General features: G+C 44.7%; 1 protein-coding gene across 1 annotated transcript; it reads left to right on the plus strand.

Annotated features, from left to right (window-relative positions):
* The first annotated feature begins 1681 nt into the window (after positions 1-1681).
* On the plus strand, positions 1682-17658 carry STMP1 (short transmembrane mitochondrial protein 1). Its single transcript, XM_044434243.1, has 3 exons — positions 1682-1847; positions 15992-16045; positions 17204-17658. Exons 1-3 carry the CDS (start codon positions 1833-1835, stop codon positions 17279-17281), a joined length of 147 nt encoding a protein of 48 aa, XP_044290178.1. The 5' UTR covers positions 1682-1832; the 3' UTR covers positions 17282-17658.
* The last annotated feature ends 3835 nt before the right edge of the window (positions 17659-21493 follow it).

A 21493-nucleotide genomic window follows, 5' to 3' on the forward strand; every position in this document is an offset into this window, starting at 1 on the left:
CCACCATCCCCTGGAGTCCACTCAAGCTCACGCCGACTGCTTCAGTGACTCCATCTAGCCACCTCATTCTCTGCCGTCCCCTTCTCCTTTTGCCATCTATTGTTCCCAGCATTAGGCTCTTCTCCAGGGAGTCCTTCCTTCTCATTAGGTGGCCGAAGTATTTGAGTTTCATCTTCAGGATCTGGCCTTCTAAAGAGCAGTCAGGGTTGATCTCCTCTAGGACTGAACGGTTTGATTGCCTTGCAGTCCAAGGGACTTGCAGGAGTCTCCTCCAGTGCCACAATTCAAAGGCCTCAATTCTTCGGCGCTCAGCCTTCCTTGTGGTCCAACTTTCACCAGCCATACTGTAGTGAATCCCATAGTTTAACTATGTGCTGTTGGGAAAAAATTCTTCCTATCATCTATCCTGAATTTCCCTCCAGTGAGTTTCGTGAGGTAACCTCTTTGAATTCTAGAATTATGGAAGAGAGAAAGTGCTCTAATCAGCTACCTCCACGTCATGCACAAATTTTGTACATCACTATCATGCCTTCTCATATTTGCCTTGTTTCTAAGATACACAATTCCAGATGTTGGTAACCTTTCCTGCTGCCTTGGTGATGGCTACTGAAATACTGCCAGATGGCACAGTCCCACACAAAGCTGCCAGTGGTCAAAAACAAGAGGAGGGTCTGATCCCCCCCCCCCGCCCCCAGATTCTCCTAAAACAATGTTCAGCTAGCTATTTTTCAGCTCCCATCCCTTTTGAATAAAGGAGCTCTTGCCTAGTGAAAAAAAATCCAATAACGTGGGTTTCTGGCGCCCTCTTGCGTCTCTTTCCTAGAATTTCACCAAGGATGAGCACGCGGAATTCTACAGCAAATTTTGTACAGCGGAGTCCAATTTATTCCCAGCGTGTCTCGCTCAGGACAGTTACACAAGTCTAAAAAGTAGTTTTACTAGGCAGTAACATTTGGGGCGAATCGGATGACGCTATCCGCTGACCCAGAAGTCAGTGAGTGTACTTGCTCGTCTCTGTTTTGCCTAGTAAAGCAGAAACACTCGAGAGTGAGTACTTGCATTTCAAGGACTGGTTATCACGGCTGTAAAAATATATTTAAGTTTTTATTTTGGAGGAAAGGGTTTGGATCCTGTCTAATATCAGGAGCACTGCTTGCATTTCGGCCAGAGTATACAATGTAATGGTAGTACGACGGGTTTACTCAGCAGTAATTCTCACTGGAATCATAGAGCTTTCTAGGTGGGCGAGAACAGCCGTCTTTTGTGGGATGCTGGGAATCGTAGTCCAACACATCTGGAGGACACGAGGGCGCGAGGCGAGGGGACGTTTCTGCCCAGGGTTGCAGCCACACTTCGGGGCTGATCTGATGGCCATCCTATACCCCGTTTACGTGGGGTCGAGCCTCGTTTGGCTCAATGGGACTTTCTTCTGGGATCGTAACCCAGGAGCATCCAACGGAGCTCCGGGATGAGACAGGACCTGCCCTGCACCCTATTCAAAGATCTTGCAAAAAATTCTTGCCCTGTAAACGGCTTGCTTGCCGCGGCGAAATAGGGAGACCCCTCCCCAAAGAGGGCTGGGGGGCTGCCTCTCGATGGCTCCGCCCTCGCGCCGGGGAAAGCGGAAGTGAAGATGGCCGAGATCCCCGAAACCCTCCCAAAAGAGAAGAGGAGGACGAAGCACGGATAGGGGCACGCAGAGGTCTGTCACAGCTCGCGGCCAATGGCGCCGGCCAGCGCGGGCTGAAAGGAGGGACCCGGAAGACAGGCTCGGCTTCTGGCGGGGAGGCCGCTTTCCTCCTTCTCCCGTGGCAGAAAGGGAGGCGGGCACCATGTTTCAGTTTTTGGTGAGTCTGCTTTTGGAGGGTGCCGAGGCTGGGCTGCCGCGGGAGGGGACCGAGAGAGAGAGAAAGAGAAGGAAAGAAGGAGCCCCCCCCCCGCCCCCGGAATGAGAACTGGGCAGAGAAAGCACAGTCAGGATCCGAGGCTGCAGCCCAGCCATGCTAAGCCAGGAAAACCCCTGCGCCTCCGGCATTCCCCAGCCAGCCAGCACAAACCAGCAAACTGGTCCGAGCCCTTCCTTACTGGCGATGGAGTGCGGGGAGTTGTAGCAGCGCTGTCAAGGTGCGCGCTGAGCCAGAGGAAAGGCCTCCAACCCCGTGCCCACACTCCCCAGGTTGCCCGCTGTCTTACCGGCGTAGGAGCCGATGGAGGCGGCCCGCAGTGGCACCAGCCCTGGCACCGTGTGCAAGTGGCGCCCGAGGGTGCATGTCTGCACGGGCTGGCGCCTGGCAGTGTCCCAGGAGGCACCCTGACCGGGGCGGGGGAGCGGTGGGGCGGCGCGGACGGGCGTGGGATGGACGTGCGCCCCCTTGGATGCGCTTTCCTGGGGGAGAGCGGGAGGCGGAGGCCTGAAGCCGGGAGCCTCGCACACGTGCAGGGGGCACGAGGCTGGCAGGGCAGGGCAGCGCGACGAGCCGCGTGCGGGAGCCTCTTTGCTTTATCTCCTGCGGCCCAGATCTGGGGGACGAGCCGCCTGGAGCGGTTACGCCCTCTGGGGCCCTGGGCGTGCCTTTCAGGGAAGCGTGCGGCCAGCCACCCTCGCAAGCAAAGCACTGGCCCTTGGCCTGATGCAGTAAGGCAGTGCTTGTTCTGCTAGCAGTCAATTTAAGTCCTTCTTGTTCTAGGCCTTCCCTACCTTGGTGCCCTTCAGGTGTCTTGGGCTGCCAGGACTTCTGGCTGCTCACTGTGCTTGCTGGGGCGGATGGTTGCTGTAGCCAGGACGTCTAGAAGGCACCAGGCTGAGGAAGGCCTGCCTCTCCATTTCCCAGCGATTCCCCACTAGTTTTCCTCTTTATGCAAGAATCTAGACTATCTGATACGTCTGCTGGCTTGCTGTAGCTGTATTTCTTCTAGGTTTGAACTTTACCCCTAATGTACTGCAGTCATAACTTCCCTCCTTTAGTATAACTTGAGTGCTCGGCATAGATCTTTAGCCTCACTCAGAGACACTTTGCTGTATATATAATTCATAAAATATAACAGTCACTTTGCTGGTGCAAACTAAGGTCAGCCTTAGCTTTCCTCAATCTGGTTTCTCTCCAGATGTGCTGAACTACAGCCCCCATCACCCTTGCCTAGCACAATCATGGCTGGTGGGGATGATGGGAATTGTGGAAAGGGAGACTGGTTGGGGGGGGCTGATTCTAGACCATGGGTAGGCCATCTTACCACCTACAGCTCTCAGTCCATAGTACCATAGCCATAGCGAGGGATGATGGGAGTTGTAGGCCCAAACATTAGGAGGACTACAAGATGCTCATTCCTCTTCTTGATTATTCTTCTGTTCTCATCAGCAGCCTGCCAGCTTCCTTCAGAATCCTGCAAGCAGGATGGAAAAGGCGTATTCACCACTTGTTCTCGCATTTTGTATGATAAAGTGTACTGCCCCTGAACTTGGAAGCTTTGCTTAGAGTTAAAAGTTGCAAATCAGAGTAGTGAAAACGTGCCTGCAGCCCCTCAGCACGACACACACACATTTCTTCCATATATACTAGGAAGTGAGGTGGCGTTTCTCCTGCTCCTAGATAAGCACATGCTCCTGTGAAAGCAACAGCCTTGGCATTTCTCGCAGCTGCTGAGTTTCAGGTAGTTGTTCCTGGAATTCCAGCTTTCTGTCCAACTGTTCAACTTATTGCAGCGTAACATTAGAAGTCCCCGTGCCATGTGCTGCAGGTGGACTTGCTTGTCTGAAGGTGCCTGCCTTCAGATGGACCTCCAATGTCACTGTGGTTTCTGGAGGTGCTGCTGTTGTCCCTGTGTGAGAGCAGAGGGGAGCTAGTCTTGAGACCGTGTTCCATATCAGCCGGGACATACCAGCTGGTGTTCCTGGCTGGGCTGCCTCCCTGAATCTTCAGCTTCTCACCATCTGCCTTGAGCCAAGTTGGGATCTGCCAGGACCAGAGCAGAATCTAGGAATGTTGGGCACGGTTATCAGGCAGGCAACCTCTACCTGCTGAGGTTTGCTGCTCCTGAATTCCCTCTCTTGTCTCACTCCATTCCACCACATCTGGCCTGGCCAGTGGAAGGAAAGAAACTTCATCCTGGGTTTCTTCACTCTCTTGGTTCTTCTTAGGTGTCCTCCTCCTCTTCACCAGAGGAGTTGTGGCAACACCGTTGTGGCTCAACAGAAGTTTTATTTTCTCTGGGCTCTGCTCCCCCTCATCCCAAGATGGTTGCCAGCTTCTGTGGATCAACTATATGACAGTCCCTCCTCCTGATTTACTGTAAAAGTTGCCACCTCAAGTAGAAAAGTATGCGTGTAGAACCTTCTGCTCACCCTGAGCAGAACCTGCTATATACATGGGAATTTGCAGACTTTTAGTATTTGTTTACTCTAAAATATATTTGTTCCACCCTCATAAGGACTTGGGTGGTCCTTGTTGACCATAGAATTGGAGAGACCTTGTAGGCTCCACACACACTGAAGAGTTCTACCTCTCTTACGATCAAGAGGTGTCTCCTGATGTCCACCCAAATCTACCTTCATTAACCCTCCTGAGCAGCAGAGAATGGTCTCCAGGTAGCCTGGCAAGAAAACATTGTGACAGTTGGGCCTGTTGGTTTATTCATCCATTTAAAATATTTCTGTACTACCCTTGATTGTGACATACAGAGTTTGTTAAAACAAGACACGGTGAAAACCAAAAACCACTAGGATGTAAATAAGGAACAGATAATGTGTGAATGAGTAGGTTAGTCAACCCTCAGGTGAGAGTGGCTACCAGGTCTTGTGGACTTGCTTCCAGACCTCCACACATACGGAGCTGTGGTCATCTCTAGCAAAAGCAAGCATGTACAGAACTGGCTCCCAGAAGATGCCTGTCATTTTTAATTTCTTCATGTAGGTACTCTGCCTTATGATATCAGTCATGCGAAGCCCGGCAGTGCCTTCTGTAAATTATACAATCCCTGAATTTCTGGCTCTAAAAATGGAGACCCTGTCGTCTTAGGTAGATATTTTATTAGCGCCTTTACAGTGCAGTCCAGGGAAATTGCTTGTAAAGCTCCAAATGTGGAGAATTACAGGCCTTGTACAGTGGGTGGAAACTCTGTGAAGGTGAAGGTCGGCTCTGTCCACCTCTCACCCTGCAAAACACTTAGATGGCTGATTTTGGCCTTTGGAGTGTTTTGCTGTGGAGTGGGAGGGGAGGAGGCTGAAGCATATGACGCTAGTGGTGTTGATCCCTCCTGCACCCTCCCAACTAAGAAAACTCAATTTCTTAAATGCTGTTCTGAGCACAGAGGTGCAGCTGGCATGATTCTTTCTATTCGTTCTGCAAGGATGGAGGAGGTCTCTCTGAATTCAGAGTCTCTGCTCTATTTGCAGGGCATGTTTCCAAGGTGAGAGCTGGCTCTCTGAATTACCCATGGCTGTCTTGACTGTGCCTGGTGGCAGTAGGAGAGCAAATTACTGTTTTGCTATTTGGTGTGGCAGAAGATTGGATTGCATCTGTTTGTTTATAAAGCCCTTTGATGCTACGTGCTATACAACATTAATCTGAATACAAGCCATTGTGCCTTTCATATTGGAGATAGCATATAGCCTCCACGGCTAGTAGCCATTGAGAGCCACAGGGTGGAAGCTTATACATTTTTGGACAGAAAACAATCCTCCACAGGATGCAGGAGAATCAATATGCATGTTGGGCTCTTTAGTCCAACACAGATTGACTAGGTTCATACAACATGACAACTGATTCTCAAGGTTGACTATGGTTTGAGTGTGGGTTGTTGTTGAACCATGGCCTGTTGTGTTGTATTTACTCAGGTACTAACAGACCATGATTTGTTAAGCACAACCAACCCACAGTTTGCAACCCTACAAGAAACCATTGATTCTCTTTGTGGGATGTTCATGGTTGAGAAACCAAAGGGGATTTTTTTTAGTGGAGTTGAGTGTTAACATAATGCACCAACTGACTCTCATCCCATATGCAACCTTGAGTATGGGTTGTGAAGTTGTGTGAACCTGGCCAAACTATCTTGGGCTAAAGGGTGCTATGCACATATGGACTCTTCCACATCCTGTTGAGGGGGTCCTATTTGTGGCCATCTGTAGATGACCTGGTTCCAGGTCAGGGTGGATTTGAATTAAATCAAATTGATTTAAACCATGACTTAAATGGCTCTAGTCAGTAAGACTAGATTTAAATCATGGTTTTCTACATAATTTATGTTCGTGTCTGTCTTACCCATACGTAGAGGAACTTCATTAAAATATTCCCAAACTGGGCTTTATGATCTGCTGCCATTATAGGTTTTCTCTTCCAGGGCAAGAATAATATGATAAATCTCTGGCTATACACAAAAAGATCCAAAGACTTGTGGAATATTCTGCTCAAAAGGTTTCACTTCCATTTTTACTGCTTGCCTCTTCCTCCTCAGACTGTGCTTCTTGTGCAGATCTATTCCATTCCCAATATTCTTCTGTTCATGGATTGTTTTTGCCTCTTCTCACTTAAGAGGTAAGGAGTTGATTCTGTTTGCATAGATTTGCAAAGGAACAATGGGATTAAGGTCTTTTTCTCAACTCTGTATGCTTATTCTATAACATTTTTGCTGTGCAGAAGAGACATGCGGTCTTTGCAGACACAAATTCACAGCTCTGAGAACTGTAAAACCAAGCATCTGTGATAATATCTTCTAGATAGCAAATTTGCCCAGTAATCTTACAGAAACCTCTGGAAGAGCATGGCATTGTGAATGGATTAATGGAATTCATTTACCAAAAAAATTTAAACACTGCATAAATACACAGCCTCATGCTACATAATTAAAAACTAATCCTTATTTCATGAAGCATAAACTTTGGACTATAATGTATCTTAAATAGAAAACTACCTTCAGATAAATTTTTCCCCAGAAAGGTTTTTATTTTTAAAAATCCAATTTAAATAAACCCCCCAATTTAAAAAAATTTAAATAGTTTTTATGTGCCCTGTTCCAGGTACACGTCCGCTTCGGGGCAGGGTGGTACGTGTGCACCTGGTGGCGAGGGCTGGCTTGGCATGGCCTAGCAGGTCCATTCTAGCAAGGCAGATTCTAGAATGCCACTTCCTGTACCAGGTACCTGGGCATTCCAAACAGGGCTTAGGTCAGCCTATTTTCAGGGTCATAGAATGATGGACACCTTGCTTCAGCCCCTCCCAAAGCACAGTTTGAGACTTGTGGCCTAAATCGTGTCCCCTGCCCATTCCACTGGTTTCACGAATTCCTAATTTGCTCTTGTACGGCCACATAACTTAAACTGCGGCGATCGTTGAGAAGTCCGGCTCTGTTGGTATTATTGATCATCCTCACTTGTTGCAGTCCAAAGCAAAGCTGGACTCTCTTTAAGGATGTCTGTGTTTCTGCAGACTTATTTTTCTTTGAGACTATCTCTTATTCCTCTGAAAAAACTTGGATAAGGCTGTAAGGAAGAGAGAGTCCTGAATATTTTTTTGATTGGGTGATTGCCTGAAACTCTTGTGTTCAGACCCGTGATAAGCATCACTTCTACTTAAGATTTTCTTATTCGTCTTTGAGGACTGGAAGAATGGGAAAAGCTTGATTGTTGGGCCTCTGTTCTCTGTTTGGTCTGTAATGCATCAGACTTGCATTCTTCCCACTGAAGACTGTTGCAGAGCGATAAAGGGATAATCTTACAAAGAGTGTTTCTGTTTTCATTTTTCAAAAGACCAACTAATTGCATACTTTTGTTTTAGGGCTATGCATAAAATTAGGATAGCTATGGCAAGCCCTATAAATTGTTGCCAGTCCTTTCCTGTCCCCACTTGACTTGTGAATTACTGGTTGTTGAATGTTGGTTTGCTCTTCTTAGAAACTGTTTAATCCAGGTGTAGATGGAACCAGCAACCTTTCACCAACTTGGTGCCTTTTCCGATGTTTGGCCTACAGTTCCCAGCAGCCCCAGTCAGCATGCTGTGGGCCAGGAATTATGGAAGGTGTGATCTTAAAGATAAGGAAGGTTCCAGGTTGCAGAAAGACTGCAACCTATCAGAAAGCAATCCATGTGTAGTCTTCAAAGGTACATCTTGCTACAGGAGCTGATATTTTGGGGTCTTGAAAAGAAGTGGGCTAGATCAAAGAACTGCCATCACCATAAACTCAAAGGACCACTTTGTATGTGACAATGGAGCCTGCAAAAATACAGCTTTTTGCAGTGTTGCTCAAGGCAGCAGACATGACCCTTGTACTGGGCTCCTGCAAAGTCAGCCCAGCTGAATGGAGGTATTTCTAGAACAGCCAGGATGTGTGACACCAGTGTGGAAGAGTTTGGTGCTCTGTAGGGGTTACAACTCTGTGGACCACCACAACTCTGAAGTGTTTTCCACAAGTGGGTGGAAGCAGGCCTGATTGCAAATCTTCATTTCTGAAATGGAATAACATCCTCACTCAGCAAGCTAGCTACATTGTTGTTCATGCATGAATTGCTAGAAATTATACTGGTGTGACAGTTTCCAGACCAGAGCAAGCATGTGTTTTAAACATGGAGTGCAGGATCTCAGTGCTGGAAGCAAATCAGCTGTTAATTGTCCACCTCTTAATATATGAGTAAGCTGTATGTTCTGTGTAAAAATATGAAATGAGTATGTTTTTGTGGAATGCCTTGTGGTAAAAGGCCAGCCGCCTTCATCATTTTCTTGGGCCTGGGTTCTTCTCTTTCCAGGTTCTCTTTTCCTGGTTCTTGGAACCATACAGGAGCCAAAAATGAAAGAAAGGACCTTCTCAAATACCTCTGGTATTCTAGTAGCCAAATTAATTTGTCTTCCCCTTATCCAGCAACCAACAGATCAGAGCATATGAACAGATTGTGGGGAGCCATAAAAACCTAGTATGCTTTTCCAAATTAATGGAAGAGGGGTTCAGGAAGGTCTGTAGCACGTGGGGAAAAGACATAGGAAGTCTGAATACAGATTGGAAACCAGGAAAGTATTTGTGCAACCCAGAGGAGAATGGGCTGTCCAAATACTTAGTGCCAACTGAAGAGAAGATCATGTTGTTCTCATATAGATTTTCGATCTGTGGCTTGCTTACATATTTTTCAGTAAAAACAGACCTGTTGCACAGCCCAGAAACTGTGTCACAAAACAGGAGCATAGTCAGATTTTCCAACCACCAATTGATGGAATGATGCTGGTATGCATTTTATGTTCTTTTGGCCAGAAATAAAGGAGCCAGCCTTGTTTTAGCATGGTTGAGCTGGATGTGGTTCTTCCTGCTCAAATGGGTCAAAATTCCCACTCCACGCCAAGCCCAGATACATACAAATATATGCAGGAAAAGCAAGACACTGAACTCTAGAAAGCTGATTGTTAAAAAACATAAGGATAGTGTGGTGGCCGTTCTGAAGCTCCTGTAAATCAGGATAGATATTGCACAATTCTGGCAAACGAGGGTGATGGGGCAGGGGAAGGGTCGGTAAGGGATGCAAAAGGCTCTGGGCGGCATCTAAAAATATTTTTGAAACTGGATCATAAGGTGGAAATCTTGTTAGGTGTCAATTAATGCAGAATTTATGCACTTCTGTTAGAGAGGTCTGGAAGCAGAAGCACATGTAGCTTCCAACTAGATGAATTGTTTCCTGGCCTGTTAGAAGGCACAGTGCTATTTCAGACCAAAGAATGCAGCAAATAACTTTGGAGTACACAGTGTGTTTGTGAATGTGCACTTTTGGCCTACATCAAGCCAGCAAATCATAAACTGGACAGCTCTTTATTTAAGATACCAATAAGGAAATGGTTAGCTTTTTATAGTTACCTCTGACATTCAGGGTGCATCTTTGTCCTAAGTGGAGAAGGCAGGTGTGTGTTTGTTTAGAAATCCATCTTTCGGTTGCTTAGATCTCTGAGTGACCACTCAGGCTGCTTTCCAGTTTCCTCAGGTGGCTTCATTGACATAATCACTGGATTCAGACAATACGGCAACCCTCATTCAGGGATAAAGTATGGGTTGAGTGTGGGGTTTTGTTGAAAAGTGTGCTGTCTGAACCCAGTTGTGCTAAAGAAAACTCATGGTTTGCCCTTGGTTATGAAAGGGGTTGCTCATCATGGTGGTTATACCAGCTGGGTTCAGACAACATGAATGCCCACGTTTCAGCAACAACCCACATTCAAACCTTGAGTAGGTTATCATGCTGTCTGAACCCAGCCATGGAAAGCTGTAGGCTGTGCATTGAAGTGAGACTGTAACCCATTGGCAGAGCACAAGCACTGAAGTTTAAAGTTTCAGTCTGTACTTCACTTCAGAGGATCAGATACAAGGGGTGGGAGAAACATGGCTGGCGTGCAGGAGTGCCACTGTTACCCTGCACAGAGAAGCCTCCCCCAGCCTCCAGGTTGTGTTGGACTGCCACTCGGAGCATCACCTTGCCAGCCATAGACCAACGCATCCGGAGAGCGCAAGGCTGGGGAAGGCTGGAATAGACTGCACGGGATTACATGTCAGTCTGAACTCTGCCTGGCTATAAGGGAGCTTCCTGTAAGTAACTTATAGCCCAATTGTGAGCATGTCTGCTCAGAAGCAAGCTCTGCACCGTTCAGTCCTGGCTTATTCCTCAAGTGAGTGCTTGCCAGGATTGTATTTTTTTCTGTTTGCTTTTCAGCACTTCACTGGCAATGTGATTTCCAAGCCTTTTCCTGGCGCTGTCTTCTGTGCAACAGAAAGACCTATCTTGGCTAATAGGGCATGGAACAGATGTTGGGCCGGTGTTAGTCTCTTTTCTTGGAAGTCCAGACGGACAGCTATGGGTTGGCAAAGGGTGTTGCCATCTTTTGTTTAGCAGATAGGCTCATATACTCAGTAATACCTTCAAACAGGAGAGGGCAGCAAAATAGCACCCTAGCTGAGTAGGAGCTGTTTACTGGAAGGCTTTTGCAAATGCATCGGGATTTTGAAAGCTATGCAGGGTTCTTTTAAGAAGGGCAGTGCATTTCTGATGTCTTTTGAGCTGTACCTTTTGGACAAGGAAAGTCCAAGGCACTTGTGAAGGCACTGCAATGAAACATTCTGAAAATGCAATTGTTGTGTATTATAGCACTCCCCTAATCTAGTGGATTCCAGATTGACTGCACTACAGTTCCTAGCATTCTTAACAATGGGCCGTGTGAAGTGGACCTGATGGGATCTGAAGTCCAGATCATCTGGACCAGAGTATCTGGTCAGGGAAAGCTGGATTGCTATTTGAACTTTTGACGTGATGTTTGTATTCAATGACTTTTGTATTATTATGAGAATTATTCATGTTTAAGATGTCTTTCTTTTGAGGAAAGGCTGTGGCCTGAAACATACTGGATTTTGCTTTTATAATATGATCCTGTCCCCCAGATCTTGTGGTATTTCTGATCCCTTCTGTATGTGCTTATTTCCTGAATGTTTAGGACAGTTCTCGATGACCCAACAGACCAATGGTGGTGTGGGGGAGAAGGTTGGATCTGTGAGTTCACCAAATGGAGAGGTTGCGAGGTGGTGCTCTCTGCACCATGTAACCGATGGGACACATTCATGGAGGAGAAGGCTGTATGCTGCCTCCAGTGTCAAGACAGCATGGAAGGGACCGTTCTGTCACTGTCATGCCTAGTTTCAGGATTCTCACAGGCAGCTAGTTGGCTTTGGTGTGAACAGAAAGCTTGGTGAGATGGGCCATTGGCCAGATCCAGCAGGGCTCTCCTTTTGTTCTTACCTGTGCTTGGCACTAGTCCAGAGGTATGGAACAAAGAATGTAGTCCAGTGATCTTCACCATTTTTCAAGTAGTATCTCTAAGTTTCACCACCAAAATGACTTGGGGGCCTTTTCTGAGGGACTTCTCTTCTCCACCAAAGTTGAGCAGTGACATTATGCTCAGGACATGGCTGGAGGCTTTTGGGGTCTCTCCTGCACATCCCACCCCTTGTTATCCAAGCATCAGTCAGTCAGTTTGTCAGCCAGGCAAATCCTAACAGGCCTGTTTGATCCTTGGATTGGAATGGATCTTTTCCTTGTCTCTGTCAGAGTATGGTGCTCTTCTCAGTGCTGTGGAACCCCTTACCCCTGGCCCATGTTGCCCTGTCTCTCTTCCAGCGCATTCCCAGGGCACTTGGGGTCTTCCCACCCCACCGTTAAGTGGCTGACCTCTTCTGGGTGCTCTGCTCCGCCCCTCCCTGCTGTTGTACAGCTGATTCCCTCACTACAGTGGTGCTTCAGCTCACGAATGCCTCAGTTCACGACCAAATCGGGAAAAATTTCCTCAGGTTGCGAACTCCGCATTGTGGGTGCTCTGGGTGTGGGGCGAGGGGGAAATGGCCACGATCGCGCCCATGTTCCCAACCCAAGTGCAACCGCGATCACGCCCGTCTCCCCCCAACGGGCCTGGATCGCGCTTGTCTTCCCTGTAAGTTAAAAAAATATTTGCAGAACGGATTAACCTTATGGGGAAATTTGACTTGGCTCACGACCAATTTGGGTCGCAACCAGAGCTGTGGAATGGATCAAGTTCGTGTGCCAAGGTACCACTGTACTTCCATAGCTAGAACACAGCAATTGGCCACCTGCCAAAGGAAACAAGGCAGTGCTAGGGAGCCCCTGCTAAAAGTGAGCTGCTATTGCAAAAAGAGGGAGAGAGTCAATGAGAAATAGAAGCAGGGAGATGCACTTGTGATAACTGGGAGCCCTCAGTGGCCATTGCTGCGTTCATGCTCAAGATACCAAATCAGCAGCCCTTCAGAGCACCGCAGTGCACCACTGTGAGCAATTCCCCACTTACAACAGCAGTGGTCTGAGCACAACACTAACCCACAGATGGGCAACCCATAGCCTAAGGGTTACCAGCAAAGCTTCCCTTGTGTCTGGCATCCCTGTCCCTGCGAGAAGCCCTCTGGTTCGCCTCCTCACAGGGCTCTGTGCTTCAGCTGCGTCACCGTGTGGCACTGTGGAGCTGCCTCTGGATAAGCATGAAAAGCACCTGGCTCTGTGTGTGCGTCTACCCACACATGCGTATATGTCTGGCAATGGCTGGATGTTATATTCTGGGCTAATAGAATTGGCAATTGCTAATACGATTGCTCAGTTGCCAGTGCTAAGCAAGTCTGAGCCTGGCCAGGACTTTGCAAGGAGATTTTCCTAGGAACAGCATGCAAACTACTGTAAACACCTTCAGGCCAGAAATGCAGTGTATAAATATCATTAAATTGTGAAATTACTTTCAATATTTGAAAATACTGTTGCTGCTGCTGTAAATCAACTTTTTCCAAGCAGGCAGGCAGTGCATTTGAATTGCTTTTTGAGTGACTTGGGCATCCAGTCTGTTCGTTTGACCTTTAGCGCAGTGATGAGAATTAAACCCTGTTTGGGGTGCTATCCTATGCACAGCTGGCTGTGGGATGCTTGAGAACATCAGAACGTAAGAAAAGCCACGTTGGATCAGACCAAAGGTCCACCCAGTCCAGCAAGCCAGCTGCCCTCAGGATCCCTCGAGCAGGATGGGTGCAAGACCTCCTCCTGCCCAAGCTCCTCAGCACTGGGTATGATGATGGAGGCAGCACACAGCCAGCAAGGCTAGTAGCCACTGATAGCCTCCTCCCTCTTGAATCTGACCGATCCCTTTTAAACCCATCCAGGTTGGTGGCCATTCTCACTGTCCATGGTAGCAAATGCCACGGTTTACCTATGTACTGTATGAAGAAGTACTTTCTTTTCTCTGTCCTAAACCGCCCAGCTTGGAGCTGTGGGACTTTTTTCTGTCTGAACATGCATACATAAGATTGCATGTACTTGTCGTGTTCGGCTTTAACTGGAAGGGCTAAAATTGCAATCCTGTGCATGAGAAATTCCCAGCATGCCACAGCCAGCCATGTAGAACTTTTTAAGGTTGCACAGAATTGTGCCTTTGTTAGCTTTCCCTGATAACAGCCCTTGGCACACATACATCAAAAAGGTATTAATGGGCAAATCAGCAAAAAAGCAAAGGAGTGCACTGCTTTAAGTGCTGCGTCATGCGCCTGACAGGTCTACATTTAATGCTGTGACTGTGCAGAAGAAGGAGCAAAGTTTTAATCTTTCATTGAACCCTTTTAATTACCATTTTAATGACTGTACCTACCAGTAGGAACATGTTTTCGTGGCCTGATGGAAAATTCAAGCTGTTGTGTATTCTTCTACTTTATGATATTTTTCCAGCCAGGTATAGTTTTGAAAAATGGTCATGATTAATAAGATGGGGTTCTGATGGCAGGACGCCAGCTTCAATCCCCAAAGGACTTCATTACTACAACTGTTCTATGGCTGCAGGATTATGAGGATGGGGCTGATTGTTCACTTGCTGTTTGACAACTAACGTGAACTGATAAAACCACCAACACTTATATTTTTATAGCAGTTATTCCTGGAATATCATCTTCTGTATCTTTGGCTGGCCTTGCCTATTTGGCATATATATGCCAAGGTGTTAATATACATGTTTTTGGAAGCAGTGCTGGGAACTGCATTGTAGCATCCAGCAAAGTGTTGAATCCATATAGGAGACCTGTTCTGCAAGCTGTATATTAATCCAGAAGGTACAAATTAGATCAGTTCACTTCAGAATATGGACCAAACAAAATTCTTCCTCATTCTTAGCTGTGAATAACAATCAGAAATTAAATCAAATAATGTAAATTCATATACTTTGAATAATATGTGGGACAACTTTTAGAGACCTTCACCAAACTTTAAAGCTGGCATTCCCTAACCCACTCCCCTTCATATGTGTTCTACTATAATTTCCATCATCCCCAACCTGCATGGATTTGTGTAGTCGACATATCCAGAAGGTGTTGTGTTGGGGAAGATCTCCTTTAAGATGAGCTGTCAAAAATAGTTTTATCATGGTACATATAATTGAAAAATAATTTTGCCTCTCCCTAACTCCAAACCCATTACATTCCACAGGAAGTGAGATATACATACTCATTTCCTGAAATAGTCTCTCTGCTTTTTAAAGCAATTGGACATATGACAGCCACATATTTAAAGCAATCTTAACTTTACTGTGCATAATTTTAACAACACTTTCTTCCCCTAGGATCAATAAAAGGAAAAGTTTAGGGTTGAGGAACAGGTTGTCATGTGGAAAAGCCATGGATGGCACTTACTGAAAGACTGGAGAGATGCTTGCTTTATCCTTTTAACATGACAAGTTTCGAAGACTTAATGGAAGATGTTTTAATAAGCACACGCAAATACAAGCTAGAACATGTTGACTTTGGAAAACAGATGAAGGGAAGTGTTTAAGCCCCATGTAGAAAAGCAGGCAGCAGCTGACAGTCAAGAGGAAGCAATATGGGCTGGGAAACACAGCCGATCAGCACCGAGCGAAATTCAGAATGTCCGTGTGTTCAAATCAGGGTTTAGCTTGTTCCAGAGATTGGCACGATCTGGCATTGTTCAAGGTCCACAACCTGGCAGGGAGCCCACCAGAGAAAGCCCACTGGCTCTGCTTGTGGTCTTTTGCACATTTGCTACCTCTTTGCTCACCAGCCCTGGGGAGATGGTGACAATGGAGGGGAGGATGGGTATTTGCAGCTGCAGGCACCTGCCCTTGCCCTGTGGTTCTCTCACTGGCAAGGTGGCAGCAAGGGGGTGAGCTGGAAGTGGCCCATGCTGAGGGCAGGTTAGCTGACAACCTGGACCTGGCGATGGTTCAGATGCTGAGCAATATTCACAGTGCTCAGAGTGCCAGCTCACTGAAAATACTGACTGATGGAATTGATTATTTTTCAGTGGCATACATGGAAGCAAGCATTCTAAACAGTGGGAACTATTTGGCCAAAAAATCAGCTAAGACCATAATAAACACTTTAATGAAAATCAGGTTTGTCCTGGAACTGGAAAAATGCTTTTTAAAAAATGGGAAATGTTTTCCCCTTCCCAGGGGTGACACTGAAAAGCAACTCATCTTTTTGGTTTCTTCTTTAGGTTGGTTTTGCACTTGGCAACGTAGTCGGGATGTATATAGCCCAGAATTATGACGTGAGTATTTTTTTCTGTTTTGCCACTTTTAAGCGTTGACTGTGTCAGGAGCAGGGAGTTTGTGGTCCCCAAGATGATGTTGGACTCCAGCTCTTGTCAGTCTGAGACAGCATGACTTGTGGTTGAGAATTCTGGCAGTTGCAGTCCAGCTGATGAGCCTTCATTTCCTCCTTCTTCTGACCTATATAATTGCAGTCTTTTGGTGTTGGTGTACATTGCTTTCTGTTTTGTATTTATTTTGTCTTTTGTCTTTTCATGATTGCTTTGAATATTAGTCTTAGGGCTGTTATTGGGGTCTTATGACTTTTTATTCTAAAATTTAAAGAAAAAATAGGCATATAGATTTGAATGTTTCAGTGCACATATATGAAGGGTGTGTGGGGGTGTATTATAGGAAAATATATAAAAACTATACAGAAGCTTCAACTAACGCAGACCAAATACAAATAAGTGTCTATTTGAAAGTGGCATCTATGCTTCAATGCTGAAAGCATTGTAAGTTCTTCAGTTCATTGCATTATAGGAAGTGAACTTTTATTCTTCCTGTGTCGTAATATCAGTCTTTTAGCTGACAGAAGAGTGTGGAGAACCTCATTGTGCCAACCATGTGATATGTTTCAGGTAGCAGGTACATCATTTTAAACACCAGGTACAGCAATCAGTAAATATTAAGACTGTCCCATAACCAAATTAGGCATACAGTGCCCTCTGTTTTCTGCTTTTGCCCTGTGCTGAATAATGTAAATAGAAACTTGATGGCATGGTGGGCAAACTTCATGGGATTTCTTTAGCTCAAATTATTTTCCTTTCCATTTGAAAAAAAGAACAAAAAACAAAACAAAACCCCCAATTTCCATGATTTTTAAAATCTATTTTTCTGCATCAGTTTTTGTTGTAATTTTTTTACCCAACACATTACATTACATGGGACCGTCAAATAAATAAACAATACACACACATACACCAAGTTCTTTTGTGGGTATTTGTAAGGATTTTTTAAAAATATTCTGGTCTCTTTTCCAAAGTAGTAGTTCGCTGTAGCTCAGGACATTGTTTGTGTGATGATATCCTAGAAAGACTACATTGTGGTTCTACTTGTATGTAAATTCTGCTATGAATTCTTTAACCCTGCAAGGCTTCTCTTCTGCTTTTTAATAGGTTCCGAGCATTGCAAAGAAACTTGAAGACTTCAAGAAAGATGTAGAAGCTCGAAAGAAGCCTCCGAATGATAAATGATGTTGACTTAGCCATCTCTGTATTAAATGTAGATTATGTAGTATATCCCCTGGGCCGCAGGTGCCTAACCTTTACATGGCTTTTGTGGATTCCTGCCAGGTGTTGTCTAGGCTGCCCTTGGGCTGAAGGGTCCCCATATCTGTGGGACCTTCCAGCACTTTCAGGATATTTGACCTTTTTTCCTAACTGCACACATAACAGGAGAAAACAAAACAGAAACTGGACTTTTTCTGTGTATTTGTTCAACAATATTTTATATTCAGTATTAATATGATTTGGATATAGAGCAGAGCAATGAAATCCATTTAGTTATTTCAACCAAACTAGATTCTGTTACAGTAGATCATGAAATAAACTGAAGCATTTATATATCTGGAGCCAGCATCCAAACCTTTATTTCCCTGAATTTAATCAGGAGCACAATTTTACAGTCCTTTGTACAGCCTGTTTGTAAGGTACAAAATCAGTGGATTTTTTTTCCTGAAATGAGAGCTTATTTGTTTGAAACTTGTTGGGTCTTGTGCCGTCAATTATTGCATATGATGCAAAATGAGCGTATGATGTTGAGCAAATCCGAGAAGCATGAAACACCTTGCTTTTACCGATTCTTCTTCTCCTAGGCATTATGCTCAATAGCACTTTTATAGGTTATACAAGTTGCTTGCATAACTGAGTTTTTTTCTCGAACAGTGTGCCTGATAACAAGGTATCCTGTGGTGCTCGTGGAGGAGGAGAATGCACAGCATTCTAATTCTCTAATTCTCTCTATATTCCGCGATGTGTCAGCCTATGGTTCAATGACGTGCTTGCCATCCCACTGTAACGTAAATGCTATGTAGCGCCCTGCGCTTGTAAGCGGACGGCAATGTCTTTAAAGCAGGCTGTGCAGACTTTGTGCCATGTTCTTACTGGCCTGCATCCAGCGTAACCCTTTTGTGAATGGCAGAGCTTGCGATCTGCTGAAGGTGCCACTCATGGAAGTGCAAGGGGAAGCTCTTTTTGACAATTCCCCCTTTTCCCTGCGCAAGCCGATTTATTGATTTATTTGGGATATTTCTAGCTCGTCCAATCACTTTTGTTTCTGGACAGCTCACAGCGAAATCTATAAATACAACAATAAAAATAACATAATTACCCCAAACAATATTTATTTATTTATTTATATTGTGATTTATATCCTGCCTTTTTCCTACAAAGGACTCAAGGCAGCTTACATCATCTCTCCTCCTCCATCTTATCCCCACAACAACAACCCTGTAAGGTAGGTTGGGCTGAGAGTCTGTGACTGGCCCAAGGTCACCCAGTTGGCTCCATGGCTGAACAGGGACTAGAACCCGGATCCTCTGAGTCCCAGTCCCATGCTCTTAACCACTACGCCACACTGGCTCTCCTAAATATCCCATGACTGAAATAAATAAAAATGATTATTAAATAGATTAAAAATAATTAATTATAATAATAATTAAAACCTATTAACATTAAAATATTGGGTGAATAAAAAGGTCTGGACCTGGCACCGAAAAGCATATAATGACTGCGCCAGGCGGACCTCTTTAGGGTTTTAAAGGGTCCTCTTCATGAATGGGAGATCCCTTGAACCAGAAGCACAAGCAAGAGATCTCTGGATCCAGCGCATGTTGTTCAATAGAGCCGTACAATAACTTCACTGAGATGCTTTTCTTTGAGCTCAACTAGTGGACATGGCCAGTGTCTTGTCTGCGAGCATGCACTAAGCTTTGGCCAAATCATGCCTGAACTCAGGGTTCCTAGTTCTGTGTCTGCTTTGCTAAACTCTTGTGCTGTTGGTAGTCTGTTATTAACTTGCCTCCTTCGTGAGGTTCCTGGGGTTCCCTGGCTCACGTTCTTCTAGGCTTTGTCAAAATCTGCTTAGTCCAAAAAAAAAAAAAAAAAAAAAGTCCCCAAATTATAGCCCTCCTGCCTTTTACTGCTTTCTTTCTAAAAGCATCCCTGTGGTAACAGACGGTATCTATGCATTTAATTTCTATATAGCACAGTGGCCAAAGCTTTCTGAAAATGTCTCCTGATTTACATAAGAATAGTTTGATGGGATAGCTTTATGCACTGAACAAAAGGCCTCAGACAAAGGAAGAAGGGAAGGTTAAGTACAGATGATCTTAGTCTCTTTTGAAAGCCAAGAGTCTGAGCTAAAACCTCCAGGAAACCATTACAATCCATTAAGGGAAAGCTTTATTATGCTGATTTGAAATGTTTAGGGCAAAGCATTGTTATTTGGAATGGAAATTCAGTAGGTTAAGTATTGTTTTGCAGAATTTATTGCATAACCTTAGGAAAGATAAAACCCTAAGTTTCCTTTGCCTGCTAAAGTCATTCTTAGATGAATTGAAATTGAAACCTCTTGGCAGAAACATTCAGTCAGGACAAAACCCATTCATATTTAACATTTTTGTTGCCTGAGGAGCTTGTTCTGGGGTCAAAAATTACCCCTTTTCCGACTAATAATAGGTTTAATTTTAATTCAGGATGCAGGTCCATATACAAACCACTTGAACTCTTAGTTAACATCCTTGACTCCTCCTTTTAGACTGCAAGTTGTGGTGCTGTCAGGAGTAGGAGATGGTATCTGTTTGGGGGAATATTACAATGAGCAGGGCTTTATGGACCTTTATGTTGTGTAAACCAGGAATAGCAAAGTGAAGAAGTACAAATCAGTTCAAAGATGTGTAGCCTATTTGGTTATTACAAACATCATCATAGTCACCGATAAAATCAAGCTTAGAATAACTGTGCACCCAAAATTCAAACAAGTGATTCAGGATGGGAATGAAGCAGTGCTTTTGCTGCTCCATCTTATTTTAATAAAAGTTGGACATGTGAGTGGAAGCTTTACATGTTAATGTTGCATCTTCCTTTGAACTTTCTTTGTCACACTCTTACTGAGGGCTGTTCAGAGACTTCCGTGTCTGAAGTTTGGGCTCTGCAACAAAGTTCACCCCCAAAACTTCATGCCTAATCTGATGCCTTTCAGATGTGTTGGACTTTAACTTCCATAGGTCCCATCCATCATGCTCAGTAGCCCTGTTGCCAGTTGTCGTCCAATACATCTGGATAGTGGCAGGATGGGGAAGACTGCCCTGGAGACATAAAGCCACAGGCATTTCCTAGAAAATATCCCAATTCTAAAAGGTTTTCAGTGTGTGAAGTTAACTGGGATCTGATTGAACATATTCATTTGATTTAAATTTAGTAAACTAAAAAGCCTGGTTAATTTTATATATTATGTAACTGTCTCAGACATTCTTCCAGTAGCTAAAAGTATTTCACCTGGAATATTTGGGGTAGAATGAAAAGAATCAATAAAGGACATTTAATGTGACTTATGCATCCTCCAGAAAGGTCAGGGCTTTATGTAGAAGTTCTTTTTCTTGGAAGGAACTCTTGTAAATGTTTTAAGGCATGACAGCTCAACAACTTACATGCCTTATATTTAAACAAAAAAGGCAAAGCTGTGAAAGTTGAAGGTGTTATCCAACTCTGTTGCAGAGTGAGCACTAATGATGCTGCACTTTTGGAAACCAAAGCTGCACACTGTAGCGAGTGTTTGCTAGTGTAAAAGCATCACTAAGGCGAGGTTTTTAGGCTCATCCATTCACGCTAGTGCTGGGTCACAATTGCATGCTACCAACTAATTTTAGCGTGCCTAAAGCATTGTGACAGTTACTTCCTAAGCATAATTACCCGACAATACCGAAATGGCTCAATTTGAAATTGCTCACTTTAATTCATTTTGCAACTAATGTGTTCATTCTTTTGCTAATTAATCTTTTATCCACCCATTACATTACTAATTAATTTTGTGCAACAATACAACTTTGAGAAATTGAACATTTCCTGATGAAAAATGAAGTAGAAAATTTGCCATGGAAGTTTTCATTACCACATCACTGCTGACCCCTCAGAAGGCAAGCACTGGGCCATGCCTGGCCTGAACTCTATCACTGTACAAGTTCTTGAGTTTTCACACCTTGTCAGATGGATTTTTCATTTTATTATTTATTTGGAATTCTTGTATGCCACCCCATTTGCATAAGCCTCGATTTCTAAGGCAGCTGCATGGGTATCTTGTGCTTCTAGACAATGGTGTGCTGAATTACTGGATCGAATAGTCAACAGATGAAGAGTGTTGCTTGCCATTACTTTGATGTAGTTTTCATTGAGTTCTCAAAGGCACCT

The sequence above is a fragment of the Varanus komodoensis genome, unplaced genomic scaffold (genome assembly GCF_004798865.1).
Source record: "Varanus komodoensis strain SLA01 unplaced genomic scaffold, ASM479886v1 scaffold27, whole genome shotgun sequence".
In the NCBI taxonomy this organism is placed as follows: domain Eukaryota; kingdom Metazoa; phylum Chordata; class Lepidosauria; order Squamata; family Varanidae; genus Varanus; species Varanus komodoensis.